Source organism: Colossoma macropomum, unplaced genomic scaffold (genome assembly GCF_904425465.1).
Source record: "Colossoma macropomum unplaced genomic scaffold, Colossoma_macropomum, whole genome shotgun sequence".
Taxonomy (NCBI): domain Eukaryota; kingdom Metazoa; phylum Chordata; class Actinopteri; order Characiformes; family Serrasalmidae; genus Colossoma; species Colossoma macropomum.
Window position 1 is genome coordinate 20,307,986 of NW_023494802.1, and position 12,566 is coordinate 20,320,551.

At 40.2% G+C, this 12,566-nt stretch overlaps 1 protein-coding gene across 1 annotated transcript in view; it reads left to right on the forward strand.

Annotated features, from left to right (window-relative positions):
* cntn3a.2 (contactin 3a, tandem duplicate 2) overlaps window positions 1-12,566 on the forward strand; it is a 117,891-nt gene that overhangs the window by 80,397 nt on the left and 24,928 nt on the right. The window contains exons 13-18 of the mRNA XM_036591925.1: window positions 351-520; window positions 7,030-7,147; window positions 10,302-10,460; window positions 10,817-10,966; window positions 11,354-11,424; window positions 11,737-11,965. Of these exons, the coding sequence (XP_036447818.1) occupies window positions 351-520; window positions 7,030-7,147; window positions 10,302-10,460; window positions 10,817-10,966; window positions 11,354-11,424; window positions 11,737-11,965 (897 nt within the window). The remainder of the gene's footprint in view (window positions 1-350; window positions 521-7,029; window positions 7,148-10,301; window positions 10,461-10,816; window positions 10,967-11,353; window positions 11,425-11,736; window positions 11,966-12,566) is intronic.

Sequence of the window (12,566 nt, forward strand, 5' to 3'; positions counted from 1 at the left end):
TTATCCATTATTTGTTAGCTAATCAAACCTTGTAGCTTCAGCACAGCCTTAAAGACGCAAACGTGTCTTAGCTAATTGACTACATTTATGGCACATCACATCCTCCAGGGCCACAGCACTGCACACGTCAGTGATCTGCCTCGTTAAACACACCTGACTTAACTCACTAGCTTATTAGCGAGGCCTCCGTGGATTGAATTCAATGTGTTAAACGAGTGAAACTGCTGGAACTAATCACTGCAGAGCTGTGGCCTGGAAGGAACTCAGTTTGACACTCCAGATTTATAAATTATGTAAATTTGAAGTTTCTGTAAACGTTCAGTGTCTGTTGTGTCTGATGTTTCGAGCAGATCCCACACGGATCACCCAGGGCCCAGCGGATATGGAGATCATAGTGGGGGAGAGCATCGTGCTGCCCTGCCAGATCGCATGTGATCCTGCTCTGGACGTGTCCTTCTCCTGGGCGTTCAATGGCCAGCTCCTCAACAAACTGGACCCCCACTATGAGCACGTCGGTGGGGTAAGACGTGATGATGAGCGTTTGACTGAATCTCGTTGTAATACATGTGAATGACACTGTCAGAATAGCACACATGGAGGTTTTGCTATAACGTTAATTAGAAGTGAGTGATTTGGCAAAATTATAACATCTTGATTTCAAGACATTTTTATGTAGAGGTGTGGATTTGTCACATGACGAAATGACCTCTAGACCCTTGACAAACTCGACTTTGACTTGAACACCAGTTACTCAGACTTTGACTTGGACTTATGATTCTAAGACTTCACACCCAAAGTGGAAGAACTGGACTCCACACAGTCGACTACTTTTCATGTGAATGGATTCGTTTTCTTAGCCTAGGCAGGACAGACCTGCCTCAGATATAAACTTCACATGCAGCACCGTCGTCAAATGTCTGTTACTATATGCTTATACTCGGTTTATTTTATTTTGGAAGACAAGTGAGACAACTGGAGTTCTCCTCCATGAGCTATATACAAACATCAGTAGCAGTAAGCCCTCGCTCAGCACTTAAACTCCAGTCTTCCTGGAGGAAGCCTGTCAGGAAAACTTAGCATTTTCCTCATGGTAGTTAAAAGAAGCAGAGCTCTCTGTTTGAACAGTTTTAATGGCTTCTGTAGCAAAAACAAACACAACTTTCAGATTCATATTTGAACCCCCTTAAATTGTGCAATAGACACATTCTGGCACCCAATTCTGCTACACCATTTAAAGTGGAACAGAGAATTCAAATAAAATGCCAACTTTAGCTTCATACATTGACCATCATTTTGCTGTTGTCATCTGAATTCTGTTGTTTTTAGTTTGCTGAGTTTGTAGTTTAGATGCTGGATTAAAAAAAAAATTGAAATTAGTTTTCTGAGTTGTTTTTATTCAAGTTCGGAATTTTTTTCATGTGTAGTTACAGTACTCTTTGTGTATACAATTATTTTTGTCATGGTTATCTACATAGCATAATTTTGCACTTTATTTTGAAGGGTAAAATAAATAAGTAATATACACAATAATAACATACAACCATAAGCTACTAATGTGCTGTCAAGGCTATAAAAGGCTACATAACCATTACCATCACTTACTGTTACCATCATTAAATTTGCTAAATAATGCATACTGACTTGTTTAGGACTTTTAAGTTTAAGACTCAGGATTAGAATTGAAGTGAGCCTGTTTTGACTTGAGACTAGAATTGAGACTTGTCTGTTTTGACTCAGGACTAGAATTGAGACTTGCCTGTTTTGACTCAGGACTAGAATTGAGACTTGTCTGTTTTGACTTGAGACTAGAATTGAGACTTGCCTGTTTTGACTCAGGATTAGAATTGAGACTTGCCTGTTTTGACTTGAGACTAGAATTGAGACTTGTCTGTTTTGACTCAGGACTAGAATTGAGACTTGCCTGTTTTGACTCAGGACTAGAATTGAGACTTGTCTGTTTTGACTCAGGACTAGAATTGAGACTTGCCTGTTTTGACTCAGGACTAGAATTGAGACTTGTCTGTTTTGACTCAGGACCAGAATTGAGACTTGCCTGTTTTGACTCAGGATTAGAATTGAGACTTGTCTGTTTTGACTCGGACTAGAATTGAGACTTGCCTGTTTTGACTCAGGACTAGAATTGAGACTTGCCTGTTTTGACTCCGGACCAGAATTGAGACTTGCCTGTTTTGACTCAGGACTAGAATTGAGACTTGCCTGTTTTGACTCAGGACCAGAATTGAGACTTGCCTGTTTTGACTCAGGACTAGAATTGAGACTTGCTTGTTTTGACTCAGGACTAGAATTGAGACTTGTCTGTTTTGACTCAGGACTAGAATTGAGACTTGCCTGTTTTGACTCAAGACTAGAATAGAGACTTGCCTGTTTTGACTCAGGATTAGAATTGAGACTTGCCTGTTTTGACTCAGGACTAGAATTGAGACTTGCCTGTTTTGACTCAGGACTAGAATTGAGACTTGCCTGTTTTGACTCAAGACTAGAATAGAGACTTGCCTGTTTTGACTCAGGATTAGAATTGAGACTTGCCTGTTTTGACTCAGGACTAGAATTGAGACTTGTCTGTTTTGACTCTGGACCAGAATTGAGACTTGCCTGCTTTGACTCAGGATTAGAATTGAGACTTGTCTGTTTTGACTCAGGACTAGAATTGAGACTTGTCTGTTTTGACTCAGGACCAGAATTGAGACTTGACTGTTTTGACTCAAGACTAGAATAGAGACTTGCCTGTTTTGACTCAGGATTAGAATTGAGACTTGCCTGTTTTGACTCAGGACCAGAATTGAGACTTGCCTGCTTTGACTCAGGATTAGAATTGAGACTTGTCTGTTTTGACTCGGACTAGAATTGAGACTTGCCTGTTTTGACTCAGGACCAGAATTGAGACTTGTCTGTTTTGACTCAGGACTAGAATAGAGACTTGCCTGTTTTGACTCAGGACCAGAATAGAGACTTGCCTGTTTTGACTCAGGACTTGAATTGAGACTTGTCTGTTTTGACTCAGGACCAGAATTGAGACTTGTCTGTTTTGACTCAGGACTAGAATTGAGACTTGCCTGTTTTGACTCAGGACCAGAATTGAGACTTGCCTGTTTTGACTCAGGACCAGAATTGAGACTTGCCTGTTTTGACTCGAGACTTGAATTGAGACTTGCCTGTTTTGACGCAGGACCAGAATTGAGACTTGCCTGTTTTGACTCAGGACCAGAATTGAGACTTGCCTGTTTTGACTCAGGACCAGAATTGAGACTTGCCTGTTTTGACTCAGGACCAGAATTGAGACTTGCCTGTTTTGACTCAGGACTAGAATTGAGACTTGACTGTTTTGACTCAGGATTAGAATTGAGACTTGACTCAGGACCAGAATTGAGACTTGCCTGTTTTGACTCAGGACTAGAATTGAGACTTGTCTGTTTTGACTCAGGATTAGAATTGAGACTTGACTCAGGATTAGAATTGAGACTTGCCTGTAATCACTTAGCACTTGGCCTGGGACTCAAGTGTCAGGACTTTAGTCTTACTTGTTACTTGCAACTTTGTGACTTGTTCCCACCTCTGTTTTCATGATAAGCGATACGCATCACCATATGTTGTTTTTCTGAACTTTGATAAGTTGGAACAGCAAAAAACCACTAATTCCAGATTTTAAAATCTTCACATACTGTACTGTACCAAATAAAGATAAACATGACTGATTATGCTCTCTTTATAATGGAACCTGCAGTTGTTCAAGTTACAGATGGAGGTTAAACTCTTTAATGATGGCTTAAAACAACACCAGCTAAATCCTGTTCTTATTCCCTCCTGGATATATACTAAAATGAACTTTTAAGCAATAGAAAGAAATGACTTAAATAAAATAACAGAGCCTTGTGTTCCTGTTTTACAGACCTGTTTGTGTTTAAGAAGAAAGTCCTTTATATCCGTGCTTAACCGTCATCTGTTGCTTACTGACGGATCTCTAGTTTAAACTAAGAGGACTGGCACGTCTCCACTGATTGTTGTCTGTTTCGAGTTTTTGGCCGATGTCTTTGCTGCCTTGGCTCGTTTGCACAGCCCTCTGGTGCTTCTGTTCTCAGTTATTTCCATCAAAAAATAATTAGCCCACAAAATGTACCTTGAAACATCCTCTGTGCTTTGCCCTCGTATGGCATTGTGTCAGGATCCACACCCCGCCGAGACTTACTGACCTGCAGAGCCTTTTCTGGATGGATCTGAAATTTCTCAGTGATGTAATGACGGTTCTCTGAAAAGATTAATTAGTGTCAAGAACGGGGGGAAAAATTGCCCTCGTGGTTCCTAACGGACGCGTCTCATCAATATTGGATCTGCGCGATTACTTTGATTGGTCTTAAAACAGATTCATTTATGTCGTGTTCCCGAGTCCGTGAAGGAGTACTTCAGTTTTAAATCCTATTTACATAATGATGAAATACAGAAATTAGATAGGGGCTGAATTATGTGCATTGTGATGCATTGTGAAAGTAAATGTGGATATAAATCATAACGAGCTGGGAATGATAAATACGGTATTTTTTGCTCGATTGCATAATTAAATTTGCTGATCAAACAGAACTAAATGGGATAAATCATTCAACCTCTAGGCAGATACACACACACACACACACGCACACACACACACACACACGCACGCACACACACGCACACAGCACTGCCACATTTAAGCTTTAACAGTGATTCTTATCCGGGATGAGATTCCGTTTTTCATAAATTCTGTAATGTCACTCGTCCAGTGGGATTATCATTCTGAAGTTCACAGCTTAGATGAGTTCATTTCCATAATGAAACCAAATCTGCTGGCTAACTTACTTATGGCTGAAAACGCACATTAACCCCTTGTTTGCAAGCCTTCATCTCATCTTTTGCCGTTCGATTCTGCAAACTTGTGTTGTATTCACTAGAGATGCGACTCTTAATGTTAGATTTAATGAAGCTTTAGACGGCGGTGTAATTGAATTTGTAAAGACCCTTTGACTGCCTTTGGAGATTACTGGTTAAAACATGTTAATGTCTGCATAGCATTAGTGAGTGATGTGCAATTCAGAAATATTAACCCTTTTAAAACATTTTACACAATGAAATGCAAATTAATATGTTAACGCATCTCCTTTAGCAGGAGAAGGAAAAATGTTCTCAGATTTAAATGGGAAATAATGGAACAAGACTTTTTACCGAGTAATTTTGGACAAATTCTGTTGGTCAGTCCTTCATCAAATTTTAAGCTGGTGTTTTCAATCATTGACAATCATTTTCATGTTTAGATAGAAAGAAAGAAAGAAAGAAAGAAAGAAAGCAAGAAAGAAAGAAAGAAAAAAGAAAGAAAGAAAGAAAGAAAGCAAGAAAGAAAGCAAGCAAGTGAGAAAGAAAGAAAGCAAGAAAGAAATAATGCAAGAAAGAAACAAAGCAAGCAAGAAAGAAAACAAGAAAGCAAGCAAGCAAGAAAGAAAGAAAGCAAGAAAGAAAGAAAGAAAGAAAGCAAGAAAGAAAGAAAGCAAGTGAGAAAGAAAGAAAGCAAGAAAGAAAAAAGAAAGAAATAATGCAAGAAAGAAAGAAAGCAAGAAAAGAATGCAAAAAAGAAAGGAAGAAAGAAAACAAGAAAGAAAAAAGAAAAAGAATGCAAGAAAAAAGAAAGAAAGCAAGAAAGAAAGAAAAAAAGAAAGAAAGAAAGAAAGAAAGAAAGAAAACAAGAAAGCAAGCAAGAAAGAAAGAAAGAAAGAAAGCAAGAAAGAAAGAAATAAAGAAAGAAAGAAAGCAAGCAAGAAAGAAAACAAGAAAGCAAGCAAGAAAGAAATAAAGAAAGAAAACAAGAAAGAAAGAATGCAAGAAAGAAAGCAAGAAAGAAAACAAGAAAGAAAGAATGCAAGCAAGAAAGAAAGCAAGAAAGAAAGAATGCAAGAAAGAATGCAAGAAAGAAAGAATGCAAGAAAGAAAGAATGCAAGAAAGAAAGAAAGAAAGAAAGAAAGAAAGAAAGAAAGAAAGAAAGAACTTTATTGATCCTGAAAGGAAATTGCAGTGTTTCAGTCGCAAGACATATAATTGAACATAAACTTCCATAGACTAAGCAGAAAATAAAACATAGACACAATAACAGACACTATTAAAGCGTAATACAGTAGAAATAAAGTATCTCTATTTGCTTATTTACATGGCATATAAGACAGATTTGTTGTATTTATATGATATCAGGCACTGAGTGGTGTGAGGTCTAAAAGCCCACTGAGTACAGACATGACTAGGAGCTGCAGTACTACAGTGTAAAGCAGAAACAGCTGAGATTTCAACGTTTCCTCCAGCCGCACATACGACACCTAGTAGCAGCTGCTAATGTCAAGTGTCACATTTATCACTGATGATTTAATTTCTCTAATCGCATATGATCGTCAGGTGGACGTACATGTCTCATACGTGGCGTTTTAATTGCAGGGCATTTCAAAGTTACCCCTGCGCCATACACACCACATTCTCTCTCGTTATTAGATTAACGAGGGCGTTTAATTGCAGCACGTGGACTTAGTATTCATCACATGCACTGTTGCGTATTGCAAACTCAATTCAATCACAGCTCCTCTTTAATGTGATTAAGTTCTAATTAGAGCCCATTAGCCACTAGGTTCATTAGCTGGATCCTATGCTGTGTTGAAAAAGCTGCAGAAATGGCCGCAGGGAATGTTTATCCAGGACAGACATTTCAAACATTGTAGTAAACACACTTTGGCAAAACACACCCACATTAGCTGTGAAACTGGACTGCGTTTTCTCTCCCAAACCCACACAGGAATTTACTGCTATTTGTAGTCGTCGAGCTTTATTGTAAAGCCAAACTTGCGCATATGTGCAAATTTTCTGCAGAATTGTCTTGATGTGATGTCCTGTTTTTGCTGGGTCTGCTCATTAGTACCGTGTTCAGTTGAGGCATATGGAGGTAACAGATACAGGGTGTGTTTGGAATCTGTGGGGTTCAGCAGGTGGCAATGTGTGTGTATGTGCAGAGTGCAGCTGGAGATTTAATGATACGAAACATTCAGCTGAAGCATGCCGGGAAATACGTCTGCGTCGTCGACACTGATGTGGAGAGCCTGTCTGCAGCTGCCATTTTGATTGTAAAAGGTAAAAGAAAGTTTGTTCATTTCATGCCGTGATATGCAAACAAACAGCACTGTGCACAAGTCAGAAACCACCCCTTCGTTTAGTTCATTTCCAGTCAGAACAGCCGTTATGCAAGGCACTTTTCAGCGTCAGGGAAAAGGCAGAAAATGTACTTAACGGAAAATTACACAGAAGCCTCAACAACGGAATATAACATTTTGCAGTGTTTACTGTGTCCGTACCTTTATTACTGATTATCCTCTTTAACTCCCTGAGACCACCGGTGGTTCCAAAACGCACTTCATCATATTCTTCATAACTTTCATTTTTCATAAGCTACATTCTAAAGGTGGGGGTCGTATGAGAGCTGTAACTGTCTTCTGTCCAGTCAAATAGATGGTGATGTAATTTTAAACCCTTATAATAAAAGAAGCTGAACTCACAATTTTTTGTTCTACTGAAAGTCGACCCATTTTTCCACAAATCTGGGCTGTAAACTATAAACAGATGGCGTCTCTTCAGTGATCTGCTCTGTAAAAATTATTTTAATAAAATAACACAAAGAGCGTCTAAGATTTTTGACTTTCAGCAGTAAATTATAAGCATATAGCAATATGTATGATCATAAAACATGTTCTGTTCATTTGAGGGTAACTTTTACCAAAAAATATAAATAAAATAAAAATTTACATTTATTTCATGCAGTTACTGAATAATTAGCCTTACAATTTGGTCATGTTAATTCAGATGGACAAACCAAAATATACCCTGGTCAGTAAGAGGTTATATTCTTTTTGAGAGAGTTGCTTCCACTTTTGCCCTACGATTGACTGGCGACCTGTCCAGGGTGTTTCCTGCCTTCCACCCATTGACCGCTGGGATAGGCTCCAGACCCAGAGGGATAAGCGGCTTAGAAAATGTGTGTGTGCTTCCAGTCTTTGTAGAAATGTGCAGGGATATTTTTCCACACTTCCAAATCCAAATCATCCCAATAACAAATGTATATTCATCAGTCCATAAAACCTAAATCCACTTACACTGTTCTGGTGCAAATTATCTTCTTTTTTGTCCATTTCCTTTTCTCAACAACGTCTTCTTGGCAGCTACACATCCCTTCAGACCCGTGGAGTTGAGTTGTTTTCTCATAGTGGAACTCCAAGCACTTTAAGCACTAAACGCTTTAAGCTTTAAGCCCTGTTTATTTGATGATGATGATTTTAGTGGTCTACCAGGTCTTGCATGGTTGTTAGGAGTCCCATTTTTTCTGCATCTTTTAAATATTTTCGGCATTTTTTGAGCTCCAGTTTTGGAAACCTTTGTTTTTTTTTGTTTAATTTCCTTTCCCCCTCCTTTTTCCTGTGTTATCTTATATCTACCCTCCTCAGAAATATCTTTAGCCATTTTAGATGCATATAAGAAAGAAATCTGCAAGGCAGCTAAGGTGAGTTTGGGTAGTTGCTTGTGTGAATGTTAGTGTCTCTTTGAAGGGGAACAATGTCAGTGACACCTTTGGGAACAGCTTGTTGGGAGGACAATTGTGGCTTTTGTGTAATTCTCAATTTTTTTTATGTTTCCTGCTTTTTTTGTACTGAAAAATGAATAACTGGTACTTAATGGCTGTTTTCACTGGAAATTGAATAAATGAAACAGTGGTCTCTGACTTTTACACCATACTGTAATTCCATGGTTTATGGAACATTTATATGAAGCAGATAAGACTGTATATTATTAATTGCATAGTATTTGAAAAAGCTTGACCTGGATATCAGAATACAAAATATTACATAATGTGTAAAATATGACACAGAGGACTAGTTTTGTAGATGTGGATTAAGCCTAATCTTTGACTAACCTTCAATACCAAAGGGGCTTTATCATTAAAAAGCCTATTTAATATAACTTAGACTTAATTTAAGTCTGAAAAACTGGTCCACAGTGTTTCTTTCTAATATTGCAAGTTGAAAGTGATGGTTCAGAAGGAATCTTTAATGATGAATAAGATCATAGTACTTGGTTTTGAACCGCTTAACTTGTGATCCACTAAAATATATGAAATATTAAAAAAAAAACAAATACATAAGCTTTATTTAATTGTTAACTGTTGTACTAGTCAACAGCTTTAAAGCAAACTGTGGATTTTATTGATTGTCTTTTCAGGATGTTTAGTAATTGATCTGTTATAAGGAAGCAGCTCATCCCTCTAACGAAGCCGATTGCCTGAAAATGGCTGTAAATATATTCATTTGAATCTAGATAAGAAAAACGTCTTTGTATTCAGAGTGTTGAGCTGTAAGATGCCAGCAGTATTGTGTAATGCTGTAATGTGTTAATGTGCTAACTCATCACTTAGCACTTCATTATAATGGCTGTATAATCCACTTTTGTGAAAACGCTGCATTACCCCGGCACGCGGTGTCCATCTTCTGCAGCGGAGAAAAGGAGATCTTAGGAGGAAACATAATTAGCCATGTTCAGTTCTGCGAGATCAGGTTTGCGTGTTTGTCCTTGTGCTCCGAAGGAAAAATAATTGAATAATGAATTGATCCATGATTTTATGTTCCATTAGTATGAGTTAATTAGAGGAACATATCAAAGCTGTTTATCAGAGAGCACTAATGAGTTTTAGAGGATCAATAGCTTTCAATTAAGATTAGCCCGCCGTGCTAAACATATCTGACTGTAGTTTAAAGAAGGTTTATAACAACAGTGCAGACTTAACAGACTCTGTCACTCTGAAACATTGTGAAGCAGGCCTACTGTTTTATTTAGTACAATGTTTAAGAACTAGAAGGTTTAAGTGTGTCAGATAATGAGTCTGAAATAATGAGATGCTGCTTGCACTTTAGAAGTCTCTGCACTTTATAATTAGCGCTTTACAGCTATATATTTATATATTTATTTATTTAGGGGAGATAAGGAAACGAAGGGAAGCTTTTTAGCTCTTTTGGATTCGGTCCCAAACAAACGGCCCTCAAAATAGCCAGCTTTTACGACCGTTCTTTAGGGGATACAGCCTCCCCTCACGCGAAGCAGCTTAAGTTGTTATAATAGCCTGCGAGATTGGCCTCGTATCTCGGAACCGGAGGGCCGTGATGGGGCAGGCGCTTCGGCTCCAGGGGTTTGGCGAGATCAGACATGAATGAAGCTAACTTTGCAAATTGTCGGATTGAGTCAGGTCCCCCTGGAGCTCCGGACGGTGTAACGGTGGAGGAAATCACCGACAGCACGGCGCAGCTCTCCTGGAGGCCCGGCCAGGACAACGGCAGCCCCATCATCAGCTACATCGTCCAGACCAAGACAGCTTTCACCGTGGGCTGGCAGGCAGTGAACACGGGTAACAATGCAGGATTACCTCTGGCTACTGAAGCGAAGCGCCAATTCAGCAAGAGGCAGAAAATTGCTGTAGATGGTTTTGTCTGCTTCAAAAAAAATAGCTTATGCTTGCTTTGAGTGGATATAAGGACCTCTTAGTGTTAATGCATAATGACTTCATCTGCAGTTCGCCAGCCGACTTTCATTTTAAATTCCTTTTTAAAATCGTTCCTCGATTAATAGAGAGAGATTGCGTGTTGCTTGACATTCCAGGCTTACTGTAAACACTGGCTTAGGATGTGAGCCTGCTTTTGGCTTTGCAGTGGTGGGTAATCCAGGTCTCTCTGACTAAGCCAGGGCTTGTGTGTTTGTTCTCAGTCCCTGAGGTGATTGATGGAAACACGTTGACAGCCACAGTGGTGGACCTGAACGCGTGGGTGGAGTATGAGTTCCGCGTGCTGGCCAGAAACAGCGTTGGCGTAGGGGAACCAAGCCCGGCCTCGCTCAAGACCCGAACTGAGGACGCAGGTGAGTACAGACCTTCCACTGCCAATAGTATGTGGAAGTAACCTGAAGGTGTTCGAATCTCCAGTCATCGCATGGTCTGTTTATGGGCATTCGACATTTGCATGATCTTCTTCTTGGGTTTTCTTGGGTCACAGAGTAAACAAAGAGTTGGTGCATTATCATGGAGAGGGTGTTGGAAACGGTTCATTCAGAGGCTGCTAACAAAAGCCTCTTTTGCTTTAAAAGCAGTTGCTATGGGACCAGAGCTTTGTTTAATTTGAAATTGATAATGAGGCCTAAAATAAAGAAAGGAAAGTCAGACTAGGACAAGCAGAGCAGGCACCAAGGACAAGCAGGTGGTGCATCTATGCGTTTTTTTTTTTCCTCCTTCTATTTTCTCGCACGCAGTTCCCGATACAGCGCCGGCTAATGTTGGAGGTGGAGGAGGCTCGAAGTCGGAGTTGGTAATAACATGGGAGGTAAGTCATCTGTCTATATTACTGCTCCCTCTGTGTGAGGTAATGGTTTTGCTTAATTGAATGGAATTGAATGGGAGTGTTTATTACCCCAGTCAAAACCAAACCCATTCTCCAGCTGGGCCCTTGGGTCCTATAATGCCATTCATTTCTGCGGCAGCTTCTTATTACAAACAGGTTCGTTCGAGTTCCCGGGGGAACTGAGCATTCTCCGCGAGCTGTAATGAGCTCTAGATTGGCGCGGGGTGCGAACCGGACGCCGAACCTGATGTGTATGCGTTTTAATATCACTATAGTTTTGTGTTTCCCTCCCAGCCCGTGCCCGAGGAACTGCAGAACGGAGATGGCTTCGGCTACATCATTGCTCTGCGGCCGCTGGGAGAACTCACGTGGACGCATGCTGTGACCTCGGCGCCGGGCCGCTACGTCTATCGGAACGAGAGCATCCCGCCCTTCTCTCCATTTAATGTAAAAGTGGGTGCCTACAACGTGAAAGGCCAGGGACCCTTCAGCCCTGTCACCACAGTGTTCTCAGCAGAGGAGGGTGAGTGTGTGAGCTGCATTATTCACACACCGCACAGGCTCAGAGTGGGGGTGGGCGGGATGCTACAGCTTGCTGTCTGGTAGACCCCAGCGTTGCTGCCGGAGTGATCTGACCATGATGCCTTTGTTTGAGAAGTTTAAGCTGCATTACTACATTACCTGTTTATTTTCCTGTGTTGTTCACTTGAGAGTTTCTTTTATACTTTATACTTCTGGCTTTGACATTTCACTCTACATTTCTATACTAATGTACTCTTTATGGCCGTATATGGACACCTGATCATCACACCTATATGAGCTTGTTGGACATCCCATTTCAAAGCAATGGGCTTTAATATATAATTGGCCCTTCTTTTCCAGCTGTAGCAGCTTCCACTCTTCTGGGAAGATTTTGGAGGGCGTCTGTAGGAATTTGTCCACAGTCAGTCAAAAGAGCATTTGTGACATCAGGTGCTGATGTTGGATGAGAAGACCTGGCTAGCAATCCACATTCCATTTCATCTCAACGGTGTTCATTGGGGTTGAGGTCAGGGGTCTGTGCAGGCCACTACACCAAACTTGAACAGGAAAGGGGCTTCCCCAAACTGTTGCCACAAAGTGGG